This window comes from Vicugna pacos, chromosome 9 (genome assembly GCF_048564905.1).
Source record: "Vicugna pacos chromosome 9, VicPac4, whole genome shotgun sequence".
NCBI lineage: Eukaryota > Metazoa > Chordata > Mammalia > Artiodactyla > Camelidae > Vicugna > Vicugna pacos.
The window spans coordinates 5,449,847-5,477,513 of NC_132995.1; the positions used below are offsets into that span (position 1 = coordinate 5,449,847).

Here is a 27,667-nt window from a genome sequence, read left to right on the forward strand (position 1 = left end):
TCATGACAGGAGAACGGGTCCCAGTTTTTCCTTGCCCCTTTTCTCCGTCCCCAGGGACAACATCCCACCGTCTGGTCGGGAAGATTCTAGAGGAGACAGGCAGTATTCCCTTCCATAAGCACCGAAGCGGGGTTTCCGACACCGGCGTATGTGCTGGACGCCTCGGTGTGAAGCCCGGTCGGGCGCCGGGGGGCAGGCCGCTCGCACGGCGCGCTCTATAAAGCAGGACACGCTGCAGCCTGCGCACGCGGTGGGGAGAGCGAGCGTGAGGTGAGCTTAGCTTTACTATTGGGTCTTTTCTGGGTTTTGCGGTGGGGTGTGCGTTGGGACCTGGGTCGTTCGTGTCGCGTGGTGCCCAGGACTGCAGCAGGGGCGGCCACTATGTCGCGTGGGCCGAGTCTGGGCCCAGCGAGCCTGAGTGTTACTTGCGGGGCGGGCAGTGGCGTCCAGAGAGGTTGGTGGCTCTCTGGGGGCGCTCAGGGGGTCGGGGAGGACTCCTGCCGCCCAAGCGAACGGAGGCCCCCAGGGCTAGTTCCTCTTTCTCTGCACCGCAGCCTGGCTGCGCCATTTCTGCTGCCCACGTCGCAGGGCTCCGCCATCTTGTCCATGTCGGGGGCGGGGGGTGCAGGCAGGGGGCTAATGACATTGAATATTTCTTTGTGAAGTTTTCCACCCCCTTTCTCGCTACACGTACTCTCCTTAGGAAATCGCTTTTGTGTTATTGATTCCACGTGGCTGGCATTTTTGTGCAGCATAGAACAAAGCCTGTGGGAGAGGTAGAGGCCGGATCTCAGGGGTTACTAAGGAAGAAGTGGGAGTGAGGTCTTTAGGTACTGTGTTGTTTCTGAGAACCAGATAGAAGTGGTTTTAGGAGAAAGCTAGTGAGGCGTTTGTTCGCTTTCAGGAATTATTCTCACACGGCCACTCAAATATCAGAATTTTGAAATCACTTAGAACCTCATAGTTTTATTAAACGTCAGTCCTGGGGCTGATCGGTCCTAAAATCTTTTTGGACATCAGTTGCTTGACGCCTGAGCAATGCAGCGCCCCTGGCAAGGAGAGCCAGCCTACGAGCAATTAGCTGATTTTCTGTCTCCTCACAGCAACCCAGCAAGAATCCCTTCTGAGTTTCTCCCTTCGGTCAACCGTCTGGAAAACTGTTGAGTTTACACTAACTCTTGCCAAGTCACAAGTGGAATTTCTCGTCCATTCATCTTTGGAGTGCGCCCTCTTTTGCCATTGTCCGATATATCCCTTTTTCATGCCCTTTTTTCCTTTTTATTTTTCAGATCCTCAAACATACGGGGAAACAGACATGTTTAATAGTTACAACATTTCACCAAGTTTGCTTTTTTTGTCCTTAGTGTTCTGAAAGTATATTTCTTATTTCATCTAAAATAGTTAACACTTGTGTCTCTAAAATAACGTTTTTCTAGGTAATGACAGTGCTGTTGTCACCCTCAATGAGATTTGTTCCTTAATGATACCATCTTCTATCTGCTTAGTGCTCATAGTTCCTAAATCATCTCCAAAACGTCTTTCGCAGTTGACTTGTTCAGAAACGGTTGTGCCTAAGGGTCTCTGGTCATTGCTTACACTGCTTATATTTTAGGTTTCTTTTCCTCCCTTTATTGCTCCACAACAGGCTCTTCCAAGGGATTTGCATCTTAGCTTTCGCTGTTTAGAGTTAGCAGGTACAGCCAGTGCTAGAAATCTGCAAAACTGAGACAAGAGGAGTAGTGAGTAGTGAGCAGGGTCTCAACATGTAATGGGTTTGGAGACAGTCCCTTGTGGACCTGTGAGACTGGGGAGGTGGGGGCATCTTCGTGTCTCCATAGGGAAAGCTGTGGGCATTTGTACCCTCCTGATGGTTTTTTGTGTTTCTCAGTCTGTAAGCGCTGTTAGCTTGGCCTCTGTTCCTGAAGGTGAGTGGCCTTGGGATCTGGTTGCAGAGGGACCTGGGCTCCCGTGATGTCCAGCACTGGGCTCTGATCACCCCTGAGGACACAGTGCCCCCCAAGGACCTTTGACACCTGGGGATCTGAGGGGCCCTGGTTTTGATGTTCTCTGGACCCCCAAACTGTTTTCTCTCCCACTCTCACCAAATCCTTCCTGTGTTACAGGTGTGTCTTCAAGCTGAGGGGCCACCCACCACCACCCCATCTTGGTAAGACCCCTTATGCCTGCTCCCTGACCCCCCAGATCTAAAATAACTCACCCTTATTTTCAGTGCCTTCACATCACATACCTCTGAGACCTAATTTATATGCCAGCAGTCATGCTTGGGATTTACCCAGCTCTGCTGTTCTTGGGCTTAGAGGTGTTAATCAAGTGATTGCTCTCCTGAGCCTCAATTACTCTGTCCGTAGAGTGGGCACAACACATCAGGAATAGATGGGCCCCCAGGCCTCTGTGCAGTTGGGTGGGGGGTAGTGATGTTTCCTGCCTTCACAGGTGAGGGTTGGATAAGGCGAGGAGTACATGGGCTGTGGAAGGGGAAATATATACGGTCATTTCTCGGTGTCCATGGGGGATCGGTTCCTGGGGCCCCGTAGATACAGAGGGTAATGTGTATGTATTTGGGTTTCAGGGAAAAGGACTAATCAGAAAGCTAATTTTCAAACTCAGCAGAAGAAAAGAAACAGCAGGGCTGGAAGCATTATCACTCTTACAGTGGGGGGCGGCGGCGGGTGTAGACTGAATACAGTGTCGCCTTCAGCAAAGATTAGGCAGTTTCCCCATGAATCATATCTCTATAAACTGATACAGTTATTAAGGTTACCCTCAATTTACACAGTAGCCATTGTCAAAGGATGTGGTTTATCTGGAGAATGTTTCAGGAGTGTTTCAAAGAGCTAAATCATCAAATAAGTTGGTATGTGTGTTCCCCAAAAAGAAACAAGTGTTCTGGGCTCTAGGAGGCTTTTTCTCTGTTCCTTGGGTGTGGGGAGCGAGGAGGATCATGGCTCTGGTGGAACAGTCCTGACTTCTCAATAGAGTCTGGACCCAAATCTCCATTCCCATTAATAAGGTTGATTTCTGATAACAGATGGAAACGATTGTTTTCTAAATACATAACAGAGAACAGAAAGGGTATTCTCTGAGGTTCTCAGAGGTCTAGACTCCTGCCGACAAGCACCTTTGGGGTGAGAGCTGCGTCCTGTGAAGGGTTAGCTCAAAATGCAGCTCATCAGTGTCTTTCTGGGGGGCTAGTCTCTCCGTCCTCTGCGGAGCTCTGAACCTCATCGCGGACTGAGGAAATTTCTGGGGAAGTGTGGAGTAGGGAGGGGGCCCGTTGGGCAGGGATATGTGAGGGGGGCAAGGAGAAGCAAAGCAAGGCAGCAGGGTAGGGAAGCCCTAAGGGACAAGTAACATCTGTCGATTTCTGAGGCAGCGCTGTCCAACAGAGCTAGCAAGATGGAAACGTTCTATGGTCTGGTTGGGGGAGGGGGGCAGTTTAAGGGCACTGGGACCCCCATGATGTCCAGCACTGGGCTCTGATCTCTGGTGAGGACATGGTGCCCCCTCGGGACCTTTGACACCTGGGGGTCTGAGGGGTCCTGCCTATAGGGAAGGGTGGATGGGGGCCATGGTTTCCCTGCACCCCACCAACCCTCTCTTGGATCCCACACCCTTTCCTGTCTGCAGGTGGTTCCTTCAGGAGTTGAACAGCCTGGCCATCCCTCGGTAAGAACAGAAGAGACTCCCCTTGTTAATACCATAGTAATCATTAGACTTACAAGATTCTGAATTTATCGTTCATTTAATGTATAGGGTTAGCTCAGAATGCATGGTAATAGGTCCTGGGTTCTATCCCTGCTGCAGAGATGGTTTGGGGAGGGTGGTAAGAGATGGTGAATGCAGGAGGGACTAGGATTAGAAACAGGCCAACCCAGGGGTGGGGAGGTTAGGGGCTTTGCAGTGAGGTGTGTTCAGTCAAGGCTTCTGAAGGGGCCATATTTGGGGACCCCCATGATGTCCAGCACTGGGCTCTGATCTTCTGTGAAGACACGGTGCTCCCCCAGGACCTTTGACACCTGGGGATCTGAGGGGCCCCCAGCTCTGTGGAGGGATGGGTGGGGGCTGTGGTTGCCCTGTGTGCCTCCAACCTCCTCTTCCCCACCCCCACTCCTTCCTTTCTGCAGGTGGTTCCTCCAGGCGTCCCAGAGCGCCACCATTCCTCTGGGTAAGAACAGAAGTTCTCATGAATGCCATAATAATCATATTTATTTTATAGTTAGCAAAATATAGAGATTATGGGGAGGGTGTAGCTCAGTGGTAGAGTGAATGCCTAGCATGCAGAGGGTCCTAGGTTCAATCCCCAGTACCTCCATTTTTTTTAAAAAACAAAAACACCTAATTACCTCACCTCCCCAAAGAAATATTTTTTAATAAATAAAATTTTTAATGTCAAATTATATTTTTTAATTCTCAAAAAAAGAATAATTGAAAAAAATTTTAATGTAGAGATTATGGTAATAGTATAAAGGCCAATGCTGAGCCCGTAACTGACCAGGCACAGTTCTAGGCACTGGATCCATTTAATCTTCACAGTAACCCCATGATGTTAGGGGTGGGGGGTTGTCAGGGGAAGCTGCTATAGGAGCAGCTGGTGGAAGGGGAGCGTTGCATTGGGACATCCAGTATCAGCCCCCATGATGCCTAGCACTGGGCTCTGATCTCCCATGAGGATATCGTGCCCCCCCCCCCAGGACCTTGACATCCGGGGGTCTGAGGGGCCCAGCTCCAGGGAGGTGCCTGGTGGCCGGGTGTGTGTGGCTATTTCTCTGTGCCCTTCCCGCAGCACCCGTGGCCGCGCCCCTCCCGGCCTCTTCCCGTCCCCCAGCGGGAGCGGCCACAGCCATGGCCGAGAGAGCCCTGGCGCCTACCCAGGTGGGGCGGGGCGACCGCTACTACACGTACACTGAGCTCCTGGCCATCGCGCGGCGCTTCAGACAGAACCCCAATGAGCTCATGATCACCTGGATCCTGCGGGTGTATGACCAAGGGGGCCCAGCGCTGTCCCTGAATTCCAGGGAGCTGGCGCTGCTGGGCGACCTGACCAGTGATGCCGTCTTCAACTACCACTGCAAGGCCCTGCGGGGTGGCTGCCGAACGCTGCTGGCCTGGCTGCTGCTGGCCTGGCGCCAGCGCTGGGAGTCCTTCCTGCACTTCGAGGCCACTGAGCTGCCTTTCCGGCCCTGGACCACCATGGAGGAGGGCATCCAGCTGGTGCGTGAGCTGGGCATGCTGGACTGGATCTACCGAGAGCCACCCCTGCCCAGCGAGCCTGAGCGCCCAGCGCCCGAGGACGTGCCCTTCACGCAGGGCCTGCAGCGGCGCCTGCTGACGGCCGCTCCCTCCGAGCTGCGGCTCTCGCTGGTCAGCCTGCTGGTCAAGGGCATGACGGTGCTGGAGGCGGTGATGGAGATCCAGACCATAGCCGATGTTGGCCTGCTCTGGCGCCAGAGCCAACCTGGCCGCACCAAGCTCATGCTGGGGCCCAACCCAACGCGCAAGGACCTCATGGGCTGGCTGCTGAGCCACGGCGTGCCCAGGGAGCGGGTGGACAAGCAGCCCACCAAGGTCCTCCTGGAGCTGTACATCAAAGAGGCCAAGCGCAGCCGCAGCCATGCCGCCTACGGGCTCGGGGAGGAGCAGCCCCCGCCTCCCCCATACTCTGACCAGGCCAACGGAGGGGACCCACCAGTGCCCGTGCGCCACGACTAGGCCCCAGGGTCCAGTTGGTTCTCGGAGCGGGGAAGGGAGGCTAAATCCCAGGCGAGCCAACTGGCAGGGAACAGGGACATTGGAGGGGAGGCCCAAAGCCTCGGTGGGGTCTCCTGTGTGCCCCTGAATGGACTGAGGGACGCCCCTGGCCACCCTGTGGGCCTCACTGGCCAGAGCTGGAGAAGAACGGCTCCTGGCCGAGAGCTGCTGCAGGATTCGGGGAAAGTCTGCTACATTTCAGTCTGATACACTTGAGCCCGGTGGGTGTCGGGGGGTCGGTACCCACCTCTCTGCCACATGGGCCCCCAAAGCACTGCAGGCCAAGTGGGAGAGCCCAAAGCCCACGACATGGAAGCACCTGGAAGTTTGCACACTTTCTCAAGGCTTTTTTTAAATGCAGTATTTTAACCTATTACTTTTTCAGCATAGAACAGGATTTAGGGAGGCTCTTTCCCCCCTTTGTGATGTCTTTTCTCTTGAGACCTTTTTTATGCAAGGCCTTTTCTCTTTTAAAATGGAACTTTGCCCTTTGCTCACCTGGGGAAGGTGCAGCCTGTTTCTTCCGATTCCTCTAGCTGGGTGTGCGGCTGGAGTGTCTGCTAAATGCCTGGGTGAGGGGTGCTGGGGCCCAGAACCCCAGCTTTGTGGGGATGGACAGCCCTGGCAGACAGTGCCAGGCACCCATTAAACACCTCGCATGTCCCTGTGTGTGAGCTGTGGTGTTTGGCTGGGTTCCGGTGTGGAGCTGGAAGGAGAGCCAGGGTCCCCAGGCACAGATGGACAGCACCCCCAGTGGTGTTCCCATCTCCTTAGCCATCCCAGCAGTCTGCTGAGGGAAGGACTGCTGACAGCAGTAGGGTAGAGGAATCAACTAGAACTTTCTTTGGGTCTTCTGTGTATCTATAAACAAGAGGTTTCCCCAGGACCCGGAAGTGCAGAGGGTATTCCTGGGGCCCTGTGACTGTCACGCAACTCCCCAGGCAGGCAGGCTTAGACAGGTACCAGTGTGCATGTACCACGCACACAAACGTGCATGGATGTGCAAATGTGTGTGTGGAAACACTGCACATCAGTGCAGGAGCGCACACGTATATGTACATGCACGTGTACGCAGACTCATGTACCGGCACATGTGTCACAACATGCACACGCTCAACTGCCCGTGGCTTTCAGGCCAGGCAGCCCTCCCTGCCTTCCCCCGACGCACACAGTAAGTCACAGAAGCCAGAGCAGCAGGTGACGAACAGATGTGTTGGGATCCAGTGTGTGTTGTGGGGAAGGGGTGGTGCCCGATCTGGCTCACACGGGGCCCCCCCAGGCCCGCAGGCAGCCTGGTCTCCAGGCCAGCAGACCCAGCCCCACGCTGAGTGCTGCCAGCACGGCCACAGCCCCAGCCAGCAGGGGCACTGTGGTGGCTGTGGGGAGAACACGGGGGTGTGAATCTCGAGACGTGCACCCCCTGCTGCCCCCCCAGCCCCGAGGGCCATCACCTGCAGGAGTGGCAGGCTTCTGGGAGCCATGGCAGGGGATCCCCTTGGCCGGGGGCCGGGCAGGGGCTGTCAGCTGGTGGAAACGGCCTAGTGGGCAGGGGGCTGGGCACCCGGGGAGGCTGAGGGTCAAGGGCAGGCCAGCAGAGTCGTTTCGGTAGAAAAGGGAGACGGTGACATTCCTGGAGGGAGAGAAGAGGTGGTGGTACCCAGGCCCCTTGCCTTCCCCTCTGCTGACTTTAAACCTGGAGGAGGGTAGCTAGATGGAGAACCGGGCTCTTGATTCCTACTTGTCAACCCCCTGATGCCACCAGCACCCTCCCTGGAAGTTCCCCCTGCAGGCCACGCCCTGCACCTGGCATCCCAGCCCTCCTCATGAGAGTTCTGTCCCACCCACTCTGGAGCACCACCCCCTCCTCACCCTGCGTTGTCCTCCGGGTCCCCGAGGCTCTTCCGGAACTCAAAGCCGAGGCAGGCAGCATAAGGGGGTGTGTGCCCATCATAGAGACCCAGGGCCCCCTGGAGGGCCAGCAGAGTGCTGTCGTGCTGCAGGCGGATCCAGGGCTGAGACAGGGCTCCTGACATCTCCCCTCTCCTGAACTCTAAACTTGTGCATCCAGATGTCCCTTAGACCCCTTACGAATAAACGCGCACGTGCGCGTGCACACACACGCACACCTCTGCACCCTGGAGGGAGACACACACACACACACACGCGTACACCTCTGAACCCTGGAGGGAGCCACCAGTTACAGGTGGTCATTTAATAAAGATTGGTCACATAGACACGAAATATGATTGGACAGCTCAATGAAAGAGCCTGTCCTTTCAGAATAGCTGAATTCTTGTCCATAACACCATCACCTCCCACCTTCTGGATTCCATACCTCTAGTGATATGGTCTGAGAGCATGGTTTGGAGATGGGAGTTACTCCAGGCATTAGGCTGAGGTTCCTTTGGGACCACCAGCTCTTCCTCACCCAGATCGCCACCCTCCTATCCTGGTGACCATGTGGCACTGCCACCCTTCCCGAAGACTCACAGCTGAATACATCACCATCTTGAGTGGCAGCCCCAAGCGCTGGACTCGTGAGAAGTTGGCAAGGATGGCATCCAGCAGGACTCCTGAGAGGAAGCAAGATACAGTGCTAAGAACTCCCCAGAGCAAGGTGCCTTGGCCTCCCAGCCTCCCCGCCCCACGCCTCACCCCCAGTCAGCTGGGCCTTCTCTGCTGCCCGGGGTGGGCCCACATGGGCCCCAATATCCAAAGCTGAGATCCGGGCTAGCGTCTGCAGGACATCTGGGGAGGCCCAGGATGGAAGGGGAAGACCGTGGGCTTGCTGGGGAGAGACAGGGAGGGGAAACGTGACCACGACGTCCTGAGCTCTCCCTGTTCTCCTCAGGCCCTCCCAGTGCCCATGCTCCCCCATCAGCCCCTACCTGAACCCCTCACGGGCTAGGTCTGGTAAGAAAATATGGTGTGGGCATGAGCGCTCATGAATGAACCAGAGTAATGACCATCATTCCACAGTCCAGAAGCCCTTATCTGAAACCCTTGGGGCTAGAGCTGTTTCAGAATTCAGACCTTTGGGGTTTTAGAAAGAGCCACGGTGAGGACACCGTCTACCTCATAACACATCCAGTGGGACCTAGGGCAGCCGCTTTACACATGCACGTTGCTACTCCCACCGTGCAATTAGGACCATTCCCATAAAGTGGGGTAAGGAGGACTACCAGCATCACACCACTTCAGGTCAGCTCCTGCCACCCAAGCTTTGGTTTCAGGCGTTTTTCCGATTGCAAAACTGGGGAGGTGGAATTGCAAACACAGCGCCAAACCTTCCTGCGGGCCTCACTGTGTGCCGGGCGCATTTCTAAACTCATCACGTGAACTAACCCGTTTCGAGCTTCACAGCAAACCAAGTGTACGGGTGGGACAGCTGAGGCACTAAAGGTAGGTGACTTTTCTGAGGGAATACGGGTAGTGAGCGGCAACGCTGGGATTGGAATCCAGGTGCCCTTAATGACTTGGTGGGTGGGCAGGGGCCCACCTGGCAAATCAGAGTGTCCAGAACCTTCCACGCCCTGCGTAGCGGCTCCCCAACCAGCGATAGCCCGGTGAAGTTCTCCAGGCGGGTCAAGAAGTCCTGGAAACACGGAGCTGGGTGAGGCCAGCAGACCTCCGCTCCCCTTCTCATCGCGCAGGCCCCGCCCAGCCGGCCCCGCCCCCGCCCCACCACGCAGACCCTGCTCACCGTCCAGCCCTCTAGGGCGGTCTGGTACTCGGTGGCCTCAGTGGCCTCCCTCAGTAGTTCATGGTATCGGGGACAGCTGCGCATGGGGAACCTTAGCAGCTAGAGGAAACAAGTTCAGAGGGGCAGCAGCGCGACTAGGCCCGACGGAAACCGGGGGAGTCGGAGCTGTGGGGCCCTGCTTGTGGTCCGCTGTCAATCCCAGGTCTGGCTGCGCAGTGTGGGGTTAGCAGCTCACCCCATCAGGACAGCTCTGCCCCCGGGAAGGTCTTGCTGCTCTGGTTCTCAGGAGCCACCCAGCCAGGCCCTGAGCCTCCTCTCTGAGCTGCTGGCCCTCTCCATCTCAGGGTCCCTGTCTCTCTCTCCATCCCTGCCACCTTCAGGTTCTATCCAGCCCCCTGACCTTGTCCTCAGCAACCGGCACCGTGTGCACAGGGATGGGCTTCCAGGTGGCCTCCGAGCGCCCTGGGGCGGCCTCAGGGAACAGCCCCGCGAGGTTGGCCTGAGCGCTCTCCAGCGTCCGGTCAAAGTCTGTGCTGCGAATGTACACCTGGGTGGGGTGGGGAGAGGGCAGGCCAGGGGACCATGGCTGGGGTCAGAGGTCAGCTGTAGCAGCAAACCAAAAGCTTCAGATTCAGTTCAGGGTCAAAGGTCAGGTGTTAGGGGTCAAAACTCAGGGCAGGTTCAAGGGTCTGGCCTTCAATGTGGGAATTTGGGGTCAAGGGTCAGAGGTCAGGGTCGGGAGCTGTTGGGTTGGGGGTCAGAAGTTGAGTGGACATCGAGGATTAAGGAGATCAGTCAAGTCAATGAAAGATCAGAATTGCTGGAGGAAGGTAGAGGTCAAGATGAGGAGGGCGGGCCAGAGATCATGGGGTCAGAGTTCAGTACACAGCTATCTGGGACCAGAGGTCAGAGATCAGGAGGAATGATCCTAATTGGAGATCTGTCAGGAGACACTGGAAAAGATAGGAAAGAAAAGTCAGATTTGATGAAAGGTAGAGGTCAAAGGTTGAAGTCAGGAGGGCAAGTAGAATCTACGAGGGTCAAAGACAGAATCAGTCAGGTTCCAGAGTCAAAGGTCAGAGGGTCTGGCTGGAGTTGGTGGGAGTCAGAAAACAGAGGTGGAGGCCAGCATAAAATGAAGTCAGAGTTGATGGAGGTCAGAGGTCAGATGTGACTCAGGTTGAGGTGGAGTCAGTGCTGTGTGGGTTGGTCAATGGCTTAGGAGTCAGAGATCAGACGTAAGGTGCAGGTGAGGTTGATGGGGGTCCAAGGCCTGAGGTGGAGGCCATGGGAAGCACTGCAGGCAGTGGGGATCAGAGGGGGGCCAACACGGCGGTACCTCCTCCCGCTGATATTCGGGGCTCAGAAAGGCCTCATAGCGGCTCCTCAGGAAGCGGCCCAGCTCCAGCTGCTGGCGGACCCCCTCCTGGGGACAGGGAAGACTCAGCAGACCCCTCCCCACCCAGCCCCACCCCTTGTCCCCATCCCCAGCTTCTCACCCCGGTCAGCTGGCCCAGGCCACGCGGCCACAGGGTGGATGCAACCTCCTTGTGCGGGTCGGTGGGATAAGAGGCCAGCGGGGCCCGGTCGCCATGGCGGAAGACCTGGGGAAGGGACCTGGTCAGGGCTGACCTGGGGGATGTGAGGGGCCGGGCCGGGGTGGGGCATCTCACCACAGCCACGAAGACCAGGGGTCCTTCCGTCAGAGCCTGGGGCGGCAGCAGCAGCGGCAGCAGCAGCAGGAGGGGTCCTGTGGGGTGGCCCCGAAACCCTGGCCCGGCCATTTCCACACAGCCAGACGCTGAGCTCAGCCCGCTGTCTGTGCCGCAGCCCCACCTGCTCATTACCCGGCCTGAGCCACCCCCCCCAGGAGAGCAGGTCCCAGCATGCCTCCCCCTGGAGCCCGATCCCCCGGGGCCTTTGTCAGCCTTGGATTAACCCTTGGAGTAACCCACTTCATCTTTACCGCAACCCCAGGAATCGTCTGTCTGATCATCACCCTCTCCATTGCTCAGATGGAGAAAGCGAAGCACAGCGCGGTTCAGTAATTCGCCCACGGGAACACGCTAGTGAGCAGCAAAGCTGGGATTTGAACCTGGGTGCCCTTAAACTGGGCATAGAGGGAGGGAGAGACCCCTGCCCCTGCCCCACATTCTAGACTCCTCCCTCCCCATGCCACCCATCACCGCTGAGTTGGTTCTTTTTCACACCCCTTAAATACTGGGGCTCTTTGAGGCTCTCTTGGGCCTCCTGGTGATTCTGTCTTCTTCCCGAGCCACCAGCAACTGGCGAACCCACGTGGCCCAGCGATCGGACCCCTACACCATGGAGTTGGACAGGCTGGGTTCAAATCCCAGCTTTGGCATTTATAAGCTGTGTGACTTTGGGCAAGTTGCTGCACCTCTCAGTGTTGTATTTGCCTCACTCATGAAATGGAAGCACAGTCTGTACCTCAAAGAGGTGCTCTGAGGATGAATGAGTTCAAATACATTCAGCCTTTAAAACAGGCTTTCGCAGAGTGACTGCTCAATAGCGTTAGTTATTGATGCCAGGAAACAAATTTCTCTAAAGTTTAGTGGGTTAGGACAGTAGCCATTAATTATGCCTCACAGTTTTTTGTGGGCCAGGACTTTGGGAGTGCCTTAGCTGGGTGAGTCACATGACTCACGTGGGCTGCAGTCACGTGAAAACTCGACTGGGGCTGGAAGAGCCACTTCCAGGCTTACCGGTGTGGCTGTTGGCTGGAGGCCTCAGCCCCCAACCACATGTGCCTCCTGTAGGGCTGCTTGAGCCTCCTCACAGCATGGCCACCAGCTTCCCCCAGAATGACTGAGCCAAGAGATAGCAATGTCTTTTATAGCCTTACCTCAGAAATCACCCTCTGCCATTTCCACCACGTTCTGCTGCTCATACAGGTCAGCCCTGTTCCACGAGGGAGGGGACTTCATGGGACCTGAAGAGCAGGAGGTGAGACTCTTTGGGTTAGGGTTAGGGAGGCTGGCTGCATGGTAATGTTCTTTAAATAAATAAAGATGTCTTGTCATAGAAAACAAATTCATGGTTACCAGGGGAGAAAGGGTGGGGCGGGAAGGCATAAAATGGGAGTTCCAGATTTGCAGATACTAACTACTGTATATAAAATAGGTGACAATTTTGTACCTTGTAGCACAGAGAAATATATCCAATACCTTGTAGTAATCTATAATGGAAAAGAATATGAAAAGGCATATGTGTATGTACATGTATGACTGAAACATTATGCTGTACACCAGAAATTGACACAACATTGTAAATTGACTATACTTCAATTTTTTAAAAAGATATCTTGTCAGCCCACTTCCTGAGTCCCCCTCAAATTCGTATGTTGAAACCCTAACCTCCAAGGTGGTGGTATTAGGAGGTGGGACCTTTGGGAGGTGATTAAGTCAGGAGGGTGGAGCCCTCATGAGTGGAATTAGTGCCCTTATAACAGAGAACCCAGGAGCTCCCTGGCCTCTTCCACCTCATGAGGGCACATTGAGAAATTGGCCATCGATGAGCCAGGCTCTCACCAGGCACCGGATCTGCCAGTGCCTTGATCTTGGACTTCCAGCCTTCAGAACTGTAAGAAATATATTGGTGTCTTTTATAAGCCACCTCGTCTGCGGTATTGTGTTATAGCAGCCTGAACGGACTAAGTAAGATAAGCCCCATCTCGCAAGGTCTTTGACGTAATCACCTCTGCAATGTCCCTTAAGCCACGAGAGGGAAATACTCAGAAGTTCTGGAGATTAGGGTGTGGGCAGCTTGCGGCCATTATTCAGCTCACCACACAGGAAAACACGAGTGGCTTTCCACACCCCTCTTACCCACTTCTCACCCTTCCTCGTCCTGCTCTGTGCCCTAGAGGAAGCCTCTGTCTTCAGCTGTGTCCTGGCCCCCCTGCTCTCGGGGCCCCTGCTGGGGTCAGCCAGTGATGGAAGCAGGAGCTCCAAGGATGCGGGGCCCTGGCGGTAGCGTAGCTTCCTCTGGGGCCCCTGACCCTTGAGGTTCTGGTGACATGGATCTCTCCCTGCCCCTTGATCCCTAGGGGTGTGTATTGATCTGCTAATAAATGACCACAAGCTGGCTGGCTTAGACACCAGAAACTATCGTCTCCCAGTTTTGGAGGCCAGAATTTCAAAATCAAGGTCTCAGAAGAGGGGGATGGGGAGAAGGAGGGTATAGCTCAGTGGTAGAGCGAGTGCTTAGCATGCACAAGGTCCTGGGTTCAATCCCCAGTACCTCCATTAATAAATAAATAAATAAACCTAGTTACCTCCCCCCACCAAAAAAATCCTATTGCTAAAAATACAACAATAATAAACAAACCAAAAAAGAAAAAAGAAAAGAAAAACTCAAGGTGTCGGCAGGGTTGGTCCCTTCTGAGGGCTGCAAGGAAGGAGCTATTCCCTGCCGTCCCCAGCTTCCGGTGTTACTGACAACCCTTGGCTTATAGAAGCATCAGTCCGGACTTTGTGGTCACATGGCCTTCTCCGTGTGTCTGTTTCTGGGTCTCTTCTGGGACACCAGTTATGACCGGATCTTAACTTGATTTACATCCACAAAGACCCTATTTCCAAATAAAGTCACATTCGCAGGTAACAGGGATGAAAACTCAAACCAGTCTTTTTGGGGGACTCAGTTCAACCCCAGCTGGGTGGTCACAGCTCCCCGATTTTGCTAAGCCCAGTGCTGCACTGTCCTGCCACCTCTGAGCATGGACCCTGCATTGGACTCTCTCCAATTAAATCCTTTTGAGCTGCGTCTGCTGCTTCCTGCTGCAATGCTGAGAAAGAACACCCTTCCAGATTTTTAAATGCACATTTTTTCCATATGTGTACTTTTTTTACACAAGTGAGATCATAACTCACGTGCAATTCTGTAACAATCTCCTCATTTTTGTGTCAATAACACTTTCACCTCATCTATACCCACTCCTTTCAGAGGTCCCTGATATCTCCCCAAATATCTTTTACAGCTGGTTTATCCAAACCAGGACCCAGTTCATGGTCACCCACCAAATCTGGCCATATGTCTCTTATGCATTTGTTTAAATATAGCGAGTCCACTTGCTTTGATTTTGTTTTGTTTTGGGACAAGGACTTGGAGAGACCATGCCAGCTGCCCTGTTGAATGTCTTGCCTTCTGGAATTTTCTAGTTGGTGCCCAAAGGTAATAGGCGATTCTTATCCTTTCCAAGATTTGCGTTGTATAAAGTCACTGGGAATGCGGGATTAGCAAAAACGGAATCATTGCTGCTGGGGGAAATGTGTGTGTCTGTGTGTGTGTGTGTATCACATGGATTATAATCTTAAATCCTAAAAAAATACTCATTCTGGTAGATTCCTTTTTTTAATTTTATTTTACAAACTAGGAAATTTGCCTAAGGCCACCCCACTCGCAGGTGCCAGAGCTGGGATTCAAACCCATCCCACTGGCCCCAGAGCAGGAGCTCCTCACTGAGCACCACCTGCTCCAGTCTCCGGCCTCTGGACCTCCCTCTGCTGAAGAGCTAAAGCCAGAGAGCAGAGAAGCATCACCTTGATCAACCTCAGCTGGGAATGTGCACCTCTTGAGACTCAAAATTTTAGCACTCCATGCAGAGATGGAACTGCGGAAAAGGAGGGCAGACTGCCCTTGCTCTGCTGCCCTCTGTATTTCGGGTAACCTGGAAGTTAGTTCTAAAGGTGTGATGGACAGAAAGAAACATAGGTGTCTACAAAACTGTCAGGAGGGCTGGCTGAGCAGAAGTCAGGGACCGCTGGAGGGCTGTGGGAGACAAGGCGTGTCACTGTCCCTGTGGCCCAGAGATCAGGAAGCTGCTGCCTTTGCCACGATTCCTACTGTTATAACTGCTGCTCCTGCCCCCAGAACTGGCGGCCAGGCTCTGGGATGCTCAGTTGAATCACTGCTACGTCTCTCCATCTTGTACTGGAGGAAATTTTGCCCAGGCCACTTCACCTGCTCTGCTGGCCTCCAGCCTCCGCCTGCTCTGAGATATTTCTGGCACCCAGACCTGACCCCCTCCCTCCCCTGCTCCCAGGCCTCCCATGGCTCCCCAGCACCCTCCACAGTGGTGGTGGGGAGGGAGGACAAACACTTCAGTGTAGGGTTGCAGGTTTGAGCTCTCTGATCTCAAATGTCCCATCCCGAGTTCAGATATCCCCCTGTGACAGTCTGCATGCCCCTTCACCCAAGCCTCTGCCCCAGGGTCCCCTCTACCCAGAATGCCCTTCTCTCATCGCCATGGCTGCCATTCTGGTCTCCCGGGCAACCCCCCTCTCAGGTTCTGCTGACAGACCTTCCTTCCCCGGCTGAGAGGTCCAGGAAAGGGAAAGGGAGGTCAAGCAGCTCTTCAGCTGAAACCCATGGCCATGAACTTTCAGGAAGTGAGGAGGGGCCCAGCAGGGGGAGGGAGGCCCCGGGCAGGGGTCAGGGGGAGGGAAGAGAGGGAACGGGACCTGACCTCTGACCCCTCCACCTAGAATGTGACCCTGGCCATAGCCGTATTCACCATCCTCGCCTCCATTTACTTCTTCAACAAGGTGAGTGGGAAGAGGGCAGAGGGGGTAGGCTGGAGCTCCGTTGATTTGGTCTTCATTTTACCATATTGGCTGTCTCTTTCTCTCCCATGTTTCTGTGTATCTCTCTGTCTCTTTTCCTCTCTTAGGCTCAGCAATGAGAAGACACAAGATCCCTGATCCAAGAGCCCCGCCTCTTCCTGGACCATGGCTCTGGCCTCTGAGACCAAATAAATGTAACTGAATCAGCACATCCTGCTCCATCTCCCCACCCTAGCAGGCACACAGCCTCGGGCCAGCTCTGTCTGAGGGCCAGGCGTCTGGGTCAGAGAGAGGAGGCCTGGACTCCTGGGTCTGGGGAAAGTAGGGGCAAATGGCTGGGGCTCTCAGGTTGGAGGCTAGAGCCCAGAATCTGAGTTCAGTTTTGAGGGATGAGTAGGAATCTGTCAGGAACATTCAGAGAGGAGAAAGACAGTCCAACTTTGGGTGCAAGAGCACAGAGAGGAGAAAGAGCAGGGCTGATTCACCACCTGGTGCCAAGACAGCTGCTGTGTACTTCAGATTTGTTCCTTAATCTTGGCCAAAGGCCATAGCAAGGACAGCCTGAGATCAAAGATGTGAATAGAATTTTCAAGCTGCACAGGGTCTCTGGTTGCCATCTTCATTGCTATATTGTATCCACACATCTTCCTCTTTTCTTAGAAAACTCCTATGCTGCCTTCAATACCCACCATAAATGCTTCTTACTATAGAAGTATCCAGACCTCCAGACACACAGTCAATTACCTGTTCCCTCACTAGCCACCTCCTACCCACTCCTTATCTCCCCTCCCAGTGGGTGAAGTGCCCTGGGTGACACCCCAGCCTTTGGTTGAGCTTCATCCACTTTCTCATCAGATAAACAGTTTCATTTCAACTCAAGAGCTGAAAAGGCAGCCTCTGAGTAGGGTCACTGAACATCCTGGTTTCCCAGGAAAGGCCTAGCAAATTCTAATTAGAAACATATTTATAGTCTCAATATAACCTTGGTTTGCAGGTTACAAATATTTGGAGCCAGTTGTTTCAGCATAATTGACAACAGCAACCTCTAATTCTCAAAAGCAGTCTGATTTAGAAGATAGTCTTACTTATAGGAGACCTTGGTTGCAAAACTAAGAGTAACCACATGGGGGCGGTGGTTGACCATGTTCCCAGACAGAAGTTGGCCTGCCGGGCTCCAGCAGGGAAGTTGGTTTCCCCAAAAGCAGAATTCTGAGTCAAGGGCAACAGAGGGGTCCTTGAGGCTTCGTCCCCTCTCCCAGACCTTTCTCTCTCCCTGGACAATAGCCCTGCCCCCTATCTCTGTCCCCTAGTCCTCACAGGAGTCGATCTTCAAGCAGAGCTGACCTGTCCTTTTCGGCTCACAGCTCCCCACAGCCCCTCTGGGATGAGTCCCAGCCTCTCAGCAGGGCATTGGAAACTGCGTGTGACCTGATGCCCTCCAATCTTTTTTAAAAAAATTTCATCCACCTCCTACACCCCCTGTGTGGTATATCCTTAACAACATATAAGTGAGAGGTAGTGGGGGGATAAACCACCCCAGTGCCTTTGCACATGCTGTGGCTCACAGTCTGAAGTGCCCTTTCCCACTTCTGTTTTGTCAGCTACCCCTGGAAGACTTCCTATAATCAGATAGAGGCTGCTTGCCTCTCCTGCCCTCCTCCACCCCCACTACCTTCCCTCCCACCCTTCCTGGCTGTGACTGGAAGCATGAGGGTGGGAGTGCACAGAATAGGATCTGACTCCTGCTGGACCCCAAGCTTGGGTCTTGGCTATTCATGTTTGTAAAACAAATAAACACAGACAAAGAAGTCGGTCTTTGCGTCCCTCCTCCCCACACCCACCTCCAGTGTTTTCAGCCATTTCATGCTGGGGTTTTCAGTCCCCTGGGAGCACTCAAGGTTGCATTTGCACAACCACAGGCACTTGAAGATGGACGGTGCTTAGCCCGCTGCCTGTGGGAATCCCTGGGGAGCTTTTGAAATTCTCAGAGCCCTGGGCCACTTAAACCACGAAGCCTGGGGATGGGGCATGGACATCGATTGGATTTTAAAAGCTCCCCCAGAGATTCTAATGCACAGACAGGTCAAGAGGCATCACTGTAATGCGTTTTCCAAAGATGGGAGAGATAGATTCTTCCCCTTGGAGCTCAGTGCATTTCTGAGGTAGCTCCATGGATACATCAAACGACTCAGAACATGGAGCAAAAATTAACCTTTAGTTTGGAAACGTTTGGCAGTTTGAAATCCAACGATGACAAACAGCATTTCCCAGGGGCAGGGGGCACCGGAGGGATGGCTAAGGGGCGTGTGCATATTTCAAAAGGCAGCCAGAGAAGACAAATGACTGGTGTCCTGGGGACTCAGAAAATCCGGTAGCCCAAGTGCTGGCCTGTTAATCAGTTCTGCCTACAGGGACGAAGGCATCCCGCTGCGCAAGAGGCTTTCCCGGGTTTAGCTCTGAAAGTCCCAACTTCCAGCTATTGTATTGCTCTATCCCGGGATAACTGGGATGGTTGGTCACCCTCGTTCCAAATTCCTATCCCCTGTCTATCCTGTCTTTAGATCCAGGTCCATGTCCGTCTGTCTGTCTCTCCCCACTCGTTCTCCTCTTGTTCAGTTGGAGACTAGTTCTGTCTCCATCTCCTGCTGGGTCTTTGTATCTTTTTCTGCCTCGTCTCCCACCTGGTCCCTCCCCAAGCCTGACCTGTCCCTCATCTCCTCTCCCCACCTTGGCCTCCATCTGCCACCGCGTCTCTGTGACTCCATCACATCTGTGTTGGCGCCTGTTTGACCCCCTGGGCATCTCTTCTTCCACTTTGCCTGCTTTCTCTCTGGGTCCCTGTCCCTTCTCTCTTGTGGCCTCCCCCCTCTCTACACCTCGCTCTCTCTCAGCATCTCACCGTCTCCGAAGTTTGAGGAAATAGCAGACACCCCTTCCCATCCCCCAAAATGTCCCCAGCCACCCAGGAATTTCCCTTCAGGTCCTCACAGGTTGCCTGGGGCTTCGTCCTAGGTATCTGATCCCACCCATCTCCTCCTCCTCAGACTCCCCCCAACCTTGGCAGGACCAGAGGGCCCTGCACAGGCGCTGCCTGAAGGCTTGGTCCCCGCACATGTAGAGCAGAGGGTTGAGGCAGCCACTGGCCCCCACCAGGCGAGCCCCAGGGGTCTCAGCAGCACACAAACCTCCGTCATGTCTAGCCCGGCCTCTTGCGTCCCCAACCACAGCAACAGAAGCAGCAGGTGGAAGGGGATCGAGCAGAGAAGCAGCATGGCCCCTGTGGCCCAGGGCATCCCCAGCCTGGCCTTTGGGAGGCCGTGGAAGATGCACTGCTCCCTAAAAAAGCCAAACACCAGCTGACTCAGTGCAGGGCGGGAGGGTGGGTGTGGAGGCTCCCCACCGGGCTGAGCCTCTCCCTTGCTGTCCTGTTATAAGGGTCCACTCTGTTCACCTGGCTCCCCAGGGCTGTCAGGGCTGGCGTGCCCAGGACCAGCAGAAAGAGCCAGAACCCACCGCCCCAGAAATCTGCCCTCCGGGCGGCGCGGTGGTTCAGCGCCCAGGTGGGCTGGAGCACAGGGGTGTAGTGGTCGGTGGCCGTGTGGGTCAGCAGGCAGCCGCTGGCCTAGAAGGTGAGGAAGGCGAGGCCGGGATCCAGGTGGCAGAAGGTGTCACCCAGGGGCCAGCCGGAGTGAGTCCAGGTGAGGGTCAGAGGCAGGAGGATGGTGAAGGCGGCATCGGTCAGGGCCTGGTGGCCGAACCAGGTGACCGACAGAGGGGAAGGCAGGAGAGGTCCTGCCACTTGGATCACCAGGCTGTGGCTGACCGCCTCCAGGAGGGAGGAGGTGAGGGCGGCCAGGGAGTAGGGGAGGAAGAGGGCAGACCCCAGTGGGCACAGGGCTCCGGCAGGTGACGGCTGCCAAGTCTCTGAAGGGTCCTCCGTGGGCTGAATGGTGCTGTGGGGACCCACAGGTCTCCAGGTTAGCAATTCCCATCCCCTCAAACTTCTGGTCCTCCATCTCAGGGATGGCCTCACCATCTACCCACATCTGGGGAGCTGGCCCTCCCCATCCTTCCCCTCACCTCCCACAGTCTCACTCTGATCCCTCTGCCCTGCCCCCTCCACTCTGTCCGCATCACCCTGGCCCAGCTCTGGCCTCCACCTCACCTGGCTGGACTCTCAGCCTCCTCCTGGTCCTCCCTGCCTCCAGTCATCCCCTCCAGTCCATCTGAGCCACGGCTCCAGAGTGGACCTGCCCCTTCCCCTGCTCACAGGCCTCCCATGGCTCCCCAGTACCCCTGGCCAAAGTCCCAGCCTCTCAGGCTGGGGTGGAGACCCTGGGTGGTCTGGCCCACTCTCCCCTGCACCCCTTACCCTGTCCTTATCATCACATCATCGCATCAAACCATTCCCAGAACTAGCCTGTCGCTCCAGTTCCATGCCCTTCACCCCTGCTGTCCTCCTGCATTCTCTCAGGAAACCTGTATCCTTCAAGGACTGCTGGTCCTGGTTGTGCTAAGCCCCGCGAGACGGCTTCTCTTACCAGCTCCACCTTTCAGACAGAGAATCTGAGGCTCAGCAAGGGACAGGCACTTGCTCAAAATCAAAGCAGGCAAAGCAGAGACCCAGCCTGGATTTGCACTCACACCTGGGATGGGAACACAGGGGGTCCTGCTCTGTTCTCAGACCTCAGCTTACACGTTCTGTTCCCTCGTTGTCCTGAGCTCACCAATGAGTGGGAGGCAGGCGTCTTCCAGGGTGTCTGAGCAGGAGCTGGCAGCCTCGTCTCCCCTCGAGGACCCGAGATGGGGAGGTGTGGGCAGCTCACAAGTGGAGAGAAGTCAGAGGGGCCACCACACAGGGTCTGAGCATGAGCCTCACTCTCCCCATCTGTGGCCTAAAGGATTAGCTTGTTGGCCTGGGGGCTGTCTTCCCATCACCCCTCCCTCCCCCCACCGCCCCAGGATAAGGTCTGAGCCCTTTAGCCTGGCATTTGCTGCCCTCCCTGTGGTGGCCCCACCCAATCACCAGCTGCCTAGCTTACCACTTCCCTTTCTTCTGCTCTGGAGTTCCTAGAACAAGTCACATGGTTTCATACACACATGCACACACTCAGCCTTTGTCCATGCTATTTCCTCATTCTGGACCACTTTGCCCTATCACTTTGGCCAACAAACTCCTACTCATGCTTCAAAACCCAAATGAGGGCCACCATCCCCAGAAACCCTTCTCTGACTACTGCTCACCTGACTAAACTAATCAAATATAACCTTCATTGAATGTTGGGTCTCTGAGACGGGGCTCGAGCTAAGCCAAGGGCAGGAACTAAGTGTTAGCAGTGTTCTATGACCTTCACATGCACCATGTTCATTCATTCTTCCAAGAACCCTGTGAGGATGGTACTCTTGCTGTCCTCATTTTATCAAGGGGGAAAGCAGAGGCAAACTTACATAACTGAGCCATCATGTAAATGAAACAACTGAGAAAAGAATCCAGGTTGACTGACTCCAGGATCTGAAGTCTTAACCGTTGGATGATTTTGCCTAAACAAATACATATTGAATGAATAAATGAATGAATCACCTTTGAACAACCAACCCACACTGCCTCATGGTGTGTTCATAAAATAAATGAACAAATGCATGTATTCCCATCTCCAGATGGCAAACTCAGACATCAATTCCCAAGGCAAATGTTCCCCTCCTCCAGGAAGCCCTCCCTGACTTTTCCAGTCAGAGTCCTCCTACAGCCTCTTTCCCTTCCACTGATCCCTTTAGTCTCTCCAGATTGGAACTGTCTGTGCCTTGTCTCCTGTGCCAGCCTGGGAGCCACCCGGAGGGTTGACTCATATCTATGTCCCCAGTACCCCCCAGCTTAGGACCAGGTGCTCAGGAGGCCTCAGGAAATATTTGCTTTTACATCCAATGGTCTGGAGACAGACCAGCAGGAAGATGAGGTTAAAAGCTAACCTCCATATAGGATCTGCCCAAGGGATCCCCATCACTCCCCGCTGTTCCTTAACCGTCCGTCACACTCCCGCCTTCAGGCCTTTGCACTCGCTGTGCCCCCTGCCTAGGATGCCCTTTCCCACGCACCCTCCTAGTCAGCCTCATATCATTCAGATCTCTGCTCAAGGTCCCCTCTTCCAAGTGTCTGACAGCGGCCCCCCTCATCACTTGCTCTCCTCTCAACCCTCCTCTTTTCCCCGCCGTAGCACTGATGATCATGTATTGGTTTTCATTTTTGACTTTGTTTAATTGTCTTCACCCCTCTCCCCTGCCCCCATGCTGGAATGGAGAAATTCCATAGAAGTCGGGGTTTTCGCCCTGGAACTTTGTCCAGTGCCACTGGGGAGCCATGGGAGGTGTGTGAGCAGAAGAGGGGTAGGGTCAACAGTGGGTTTAGAAGGACCCCTCTGGGGCCCCGTGGGGGTGGGTAGAGACTATGCCTGGCACATAGTAGGTGCTCAAAGAATATTGCTGAATAAATGGATGGATGAGTGTGAGTAGGGAACTCCACGCCCACTGTAGTAGGGAGATTCATGGCCCCAAATGTGTCCATGGCCTAATTCCCGGAACCTGTGCGGAAGTCACCTTATATGGCAAAGGGGAATGAAGGCTAGAATGAAGACTGCTAGTCAGACGACCCTAAAAGAGGGAAATGGTCCTGGATTATCCAGGTCAGCCCATTATAGTCACCAGCATCCTGATACGTGGAAGAAGGAGGAAGAGAGAGATTGGAAGACGCTACCTGCGGGCTTTGTAGACTGAGGATGGAGTCGTGAGCCATGAAAAGGGGCAGCCTCCAGGAGCTGGGAAAGAAAAAGAGATGGAGTCTCCTCTAGAGCCCAGAGACACCTATTTAGGACCTCTGACCCCCAGAATCATGAGCTAAATGTGTGTTGCTTTAATTTACCAAAGTGGGAACTTGTTACAGCAGCCATAGCAAACCAACACACCCATTTCCTAGACTGGCAGTTGGAGGCTCTCTGAAGGCCACACAATCAACTGGTGAGTTTGTTTCTGGGGTCAGAGAGGGTAGGAAGTTGGGGACAGGCCTTAGGGATAGGGGAGGTCTGGACCCAGGATGGTCAAAAGACAGGCTTGGAGGGAGTGGCCAGGCTATAGGGGGAGGGGTGGGTCCAGTGGTAGGGAATAGGAAGGAGCGGGCTCAGGGAGAGGCTGTGGTTCTCTGCTCTGCCAGGCTTCAACCTGTGGCTTCTGTTGAGGGATTGGGGGTAGGGGTGGTGAGAGGAGGGGAGAGGAGAGGGGTAACCATCACCAGCCTCTGCCTACATTCACTCCCTCCCTCCCCACTTTCTGCTTCTCACCGCACCCCCCTTCTCCATCCCGCAGCCTGGCCCTGCTCAGGCCTATTCCTCTTTCCCTAGACCCTTCCCCTCAGTCTTCTCTTGGTCTCTGTCCACCCCTACAGGTCCCCAGAGGGGCCTTTCTATATCCAGGGTTGACACTACCCCTCTCCTGCTCACACACCTCCCATGGCTCCCCAGTGCCCCTGGACAAAATCCCAGACCCTCAGCCTGGTCCTCCACTGTGGTCCATCAGAGCCCCCAGTTCTACCTCCCATAGGTTTCCCCTTGAGCTCTGGGCACCACAGACCTGGTACTGCTCTGTCACAGCCATGACCACCTTGGTTCTCACCATCCATGCCCATCTCTGCTGCCAGCCTGTGGCCTCTTTGAGATCCGGGACCTAGTCTGACTCCTCCAGAGTCCCCAGCATCACACCCCTCTCCAGAGAGGAAGCATACGAGGAGGTCCTCATTTTCAAGTGAATGATTCCATTAATACTCTATAAACCCAGGTCAATGGTTAGTATGAGACAGAGAAGGGTGAGACAGGACATCATTCATCACAGAACACATCCCAGGCATGAAGGACACAGAAGCAATGAAGCAGACAAGAGTGCAAGGCTGTCATGTTGCCCTTCCTTTATTTTATTCCACATGAACGAGATTGGGAACCAGGAGACCCACAGCACAGCTGGCTAGGACTCCCATGGTGCTGAGTTTGAATCCCAACCCTGACATCTTGACCCCGCCTGAGACCTCGAGCAAGTAAGTCTCCACCCCAGCAAGGCTGCACGAGGATAAGAAAGCATTCAGGTGCTCAGGCAACAGGAATAGAACCTATGACTTGGCAGCCGCAGGGGGAAGGTTTCAGGTGTCAGGGGGTGACAGCTATTTTCCGACACTTGAAGACAGTCTGTCTGTCTCCCACGGCTGGGAACAGCTCAAACCAGGCCAGGTTAGGGGCGCCCCCCGCCCTCCTTGCTGAGAGAAACAGAGGTAGTGATTAAGAGCACGTAATTGCCTCCCTCCTGCCTGGGAGGTAAATATCTTTCTGTGGGAGCCTGCTGTTCGGGACTGTCTTTTCTAGGCTGTGAGCATAGAGGCAGCCGTTGTCAGGCACGCTTGGATCCCAGGGGATGGGGGAGATTTGTACCTACTGTGTGCTCGGTCAGAACTTATAGAGACAGAATATTGTGTGGAAGTGGAGACTGTGGGCTCTGAAGGATAGAGAATGTCAGCCCCTCCTCTGGAAGGTTGGCCCCTCCCACTCGAGTGTCAGCTCCTCCCCCAGAATGTTGGCTCCTCCCCATTCAAATATAGGTCCCGCCCACAGGAATGTCTGTGCCTCCAAGGTGGGGGTCTTTCTCTCCTTCACCTTTCTGACTTTAGTACCATTCCTCTGACAGCCAATCAATAAACATAATTGGATGGATTAGTGGGGTCAGACTGCTCAAGTCCTGACTACCACTGACTTGCTGTGTGACCTCTGGTGAGTGACTTTACCTCTCTGAGTTTCAAATTGCTTCATCAATGGGCATGATCAGAGTAGCGCTCTCACAGTGTCAAAATGCTGATTTCGGGAGTCCACAGGTTTATAAAGCTTCGGACAGGACCTGGTGCCCAGAACATGATCAATACCTGTGAGCTGTCCTTTTGGGATGAATGAAGGAGTGAATCTATTCCTTGAGTTCTCATAGAAATCATATTAGAGAAGGATTTTCAGTCCTTATTTGACAGAGTAAGAATCTGAGGTTTAGGGCGTCTTCCACCCCCACCCCCATCACTGACGCTGATCAAGGAAATGCTGATTCCCTCACCGGGCCACGCCGAGAGGCTGTGCTTTCTCTGGGTCTCTAAACCTACCTTACCAACCATGACGGTTACTCTCCAGTCAAAGACCAAGATCTCCCCCAAGAGATTCTGGCAGCGGCTGTGAAAACCACAGTCTCCTTGAAAGACTACTTAACCACATTCATTAGAAAATCAATGCAAATTAAAAACCTCATCGGGATCCCACTATTCTCTGAGAAGGCGGGGAGATCAAAGAAGCTGACAGTGTGGTTGCGTTGGCGAAGCTTTGGGAAACTGCCTTTCCAAGAGCGCTGTGGCGGAGTCTGGCAATATCTAACACATCCTCTGACCCTGCCAGTCCCCGAGGAAAGATCTATTCTAACAGATGACAAGAGTGATAATAGCAAACACACCACATCTCCAAGGGGCCAGGCACCGAACTAAGTTCCTTACCCACATTAATTTAGCATGTAATCATCACAGCGACTTTTTGAGGGATGTACTGTTAGATCGCCATTTCACACAGGTGGAAACTGAGGCATGGAGAGTGGAAGCAACTAGATCATGGTCACCCAGCTATAAGCAGTCGTCTTCTTGGAGTGTCCACTGAAGTTCACAAGGACAAATGTAAAAGAATATTATTGTTGGAGACAGAGAATGAGAGAACCAGTTTCTTCACATTATTCACTTTTTTCTTTTTTGTTAATTTCCTCATTATTATCTATCTATGCTTTCTTTCAGATTTTACTGCATTCATTTTATTGTGCTTTATCTAGCCTCTTGAATTGTTCGCTTTGCTCATCTCCTTTCAAATTAGCATTTTTCTAATTAGCATTCGAAGCTATAGCTTTTCCTCAGAGTATAACTTTGGCCCTACTTCACAAGTTTTGTTGTGTAGAGTGCTCATTTCTAAATAAATGGCACTCCAGTTTCATTCTTCCATTTAATCCATGAGTTACCTAGAGGGTGTTTTGAAATGTGCAAAGCAATCTGAGTGTTTGTGGTTATTCTTTGTTATTATTTTCTCATTTTGAATGTAGTCCGTATTACTTCTTCTTTTGGAAATCAACCTGTGCTGTGTTTGTGACCCATAGTACACTGTTGTGGTGGGGGGGTGGGGAGAATATCATTGCAGGACTCTGATTTTTTTTTTAATACTGTGAAGTCCATTATTGGGACAACTAGTAAATTTGAATATAGATTGTTTATTAGACAATGTCAATGTTACAGTTCTTGAAGGTGGTGTTGATACTATGGTTGTGCTGGAGAAATGGCCTTGTTCTTAAGAGACACAGATTAAAGAATTTACAGGTGAAATATCTTAAAGTCTGCACATACTTTCAAAAAGTTCAACATTTTTTAGAGGTGCCTCTGATCAACAACTGTGATGAGAGTTCCTTCCCTCAGCCTCCCAGACTTCACATCTCCCAGGGGGTCTGTTCATCACTTGGGTGTACCGTGGTATGTACATATGTATGTATGTAGAGAGATTAGATAGACAGGTGTATATTTAAAGAGAAGAAGAGAGAAATACACAGATAAGTAGAGAGAGAGGAAAGGCTGACAGAGACAAAGACAGAAATAGAACAATAGGGAAATATACCAACAAGGAGAAAGAGAAAGGAAGAGACAGGGGAGGGAAAATATATGAGAATGGGCAAATATTAACATTTGATAGATTTAGTTGAAAGGTACATTGCATTATTCTTGTAACTGTAGATTTGAAAAGTTTCAAATGAAAAATTTGAAAGGAAAAAGGCAAGGCAAAAAATTACCAATAAACATTAGGGTAGAGATCATTTTTAAAGGAGATAGAAGAGTGTTTGGGAGTGGGAGGGAGAGGAGTGCTGGGTTGGCTGACAGTGTTCTATTCCACAGCCTGTGAAGTTGCATGAATGTTCACTCTGTGATAAGTCAATTCCTCCACTCTTGTTTCTGTGTTGTTTGGAATGGGTTATATTGAATAATTTTTAAGTTTCAATAATATCATTGAAGCATTTTCAAAGCAAGCTAAATGCCCATCAATGGGGGATGGGTAAAATACCTTTGCATCCAAACCAGGAAATATTTGACAACCAGCACTGAAAAATTATGTCAGATTTCATGTAGTGTATGCAACCATCTCCGAAATATCCTTTTAATAAAACACACACGCACACACAATGTAAGATAATGTAAACACATGTTCTGTTTGAGCCCAAAATGCTTATGCATGCATGCCGAGGATACCTGGAAGGATACACAAGAAACTGACAACAGTCTCTGGTGAAAAAAGATGGAATGGAGGGTCTGGAAGGAGTGGAAGAATCATTTTCTTTTTTACTATGTGCCTACATTAAAGTTTTTGGGGGGAGGGGCAAGTAATTATGTTTATTTATTTATTTTTTTTATTTTTAGAGGAGGTACTGGGGATTGAGCCCAGGACCTTATGCATGCTAAGCATGTACTCTTCCACTGAGCTATATCCCTAAAGTTTTGTTTTTTAATAAATCATTTTCCCCAGCTTATTTT

The 27,667-nt window shown here is 53.0% G+C and overlaps 2 protein-coding genes, 1 long non-coding RNA gene and 4 other non-coding genes across 7 annotated transcripts; 6 read left to right on the top strand and 1 right to left on the bottom strand.

The window, feature by feature from the left end:
* Positions 1–131: 131 nt before the first annotated feature.
* On the top strand, positions 132–6,432 carry LOC102528018 (Friend virus susceptibility protein 1-like). The gene is made up of 5 exons (XM_015242821.3): positions 132–270; positions 2,124–2,167; positions 3,649–3,687; positions 4,146–4,186; positions 4,805–6,432. The coding sequence occupies exon 5, from the start codon at positions 4,864–4,866 to the stop codon at positions 5,728–5,730; it is 867 nt and encodes a 288-aa protein (XP_015098307.1). The 5' UTR covers positions 132–270; positions 2,124–2,167; positions 3,649–3,687; positions 4,146–4,186; positions 4,805–4,863; the 3' UTR covers positions 5,731–6,432.
* LOC116282309 (small nucleolar RNA SNORD88) lies at positions 1,961–2,052 on the top strand. Its single transcript, XR_004191804.1, has one exon. It is a non-coding gene; the product is annotated as a small nucleolar RNA SNORD88 (small nucleolar RNA).
* Positions 3,470–3,561, top strand: LOC116282310 (small nucleolar RNA SNORD88). The gene has a single exon (XR_004191805.1). It is a non-coding gene; the product is annotated as a small nucleolar RNA SNORD88 (small nucleolar RNA).
* On the top strand, positions 3,965–4,056 carry LOC116282311 (small nucleolar RNA SNORD88). Its single transcript, XR_004191806.1, has one exon. It is a non-coding gene; the product is annotated as a small nucleolar RNA SNORD88 (small nucleolar RNA).
* Positions 4,648–4,742, top strand: LOC116282312 (small nucleolar RNA SNORD88). The gene has a single exon (XR_004191807.2). It is a non-coding gene; the product is annotated as a small nucleolar RNA SNORD88 (small nucleolar RNA).
* Positions 6,433–6,962: 530 nt separating the features above from the next.
* Positions 6,963–11,256, bottom strand: ACP4 (acid phosphatase 4). Its single transcript, XM_006208418.3, has 11 exons — positions 11,146–11,256; positions 10,972–11,076; positions 10,812–10,898; positions 9,873–10,019; positions 9,473–9,571; positions 9,269–9,364; positions 8,425–8,557; positions 8,260–8,342; positions 7,639–7,763; positions 7,221–7,399; positions 6,963–7,145 (listed from the first exon to the last, which is right to left on the bottom strand). Exons 1-11 carry the CDS (start codon positions 11,254–11,256, stop codon positions 7,030–7,032), a joined length of 1,281 nt encoding a protein of 426 aa, XP_006208480.2. The 3' UTR covers positions 6,963–7,029.
* A 4,516-nt stretch (positions 11,257–15,772) lies between these two features.
* On the top strand, positions 15,773–16,265 carry LOC140698366 (uncharacterized). The gene is made up of 3 exons (XR_012076113.1): positions 15,773–15,882; positions 15,979–16,038; positions 16,164–16,265. It is a non-coding gene; the product is annotated as an uncharacterized lncRNA (long non-coding RNA).
* Positions 16,266–27,667: the final 11,402 nt, after the last annotated feature.

What these genes read in the sequence shown, in the direction of transcription:
- ACP4 (XM_006208418.3), bottom strand. Translation starts at nt 11,256, where the DNA reads ATGGCCGGGCCAGGGTTTCGGGGCCACCCCACAGGACCCCTCCTGCTG. An exon ending in CCGCCCTAGAGGGCTGGACG is followed by an intron (nt 9,365 to 9,472) that starts GTGAGCAGGGTC and finishes CCGTGTTTCCAG; the next exon opens with GACTTCTTGACCCGCCTGGA. An exon ending in GAAGCCTGCCACTCCTGCAG is followed by an intron (nt 7,146 to 7,220) that starts GTGATGGCCCTC and finishes TTCTCCCCACAG; the next exon opens with CCACCACAGTGCCCCTGCTG.
- LOC102528018 (XM_015242821.3), top strand. Translation starts at nt 4,864, where the DNA reads ATGGCCGAGAGAGCCCTGGCGCCTACCCAGGTGGGGCGGGGCGACCGC.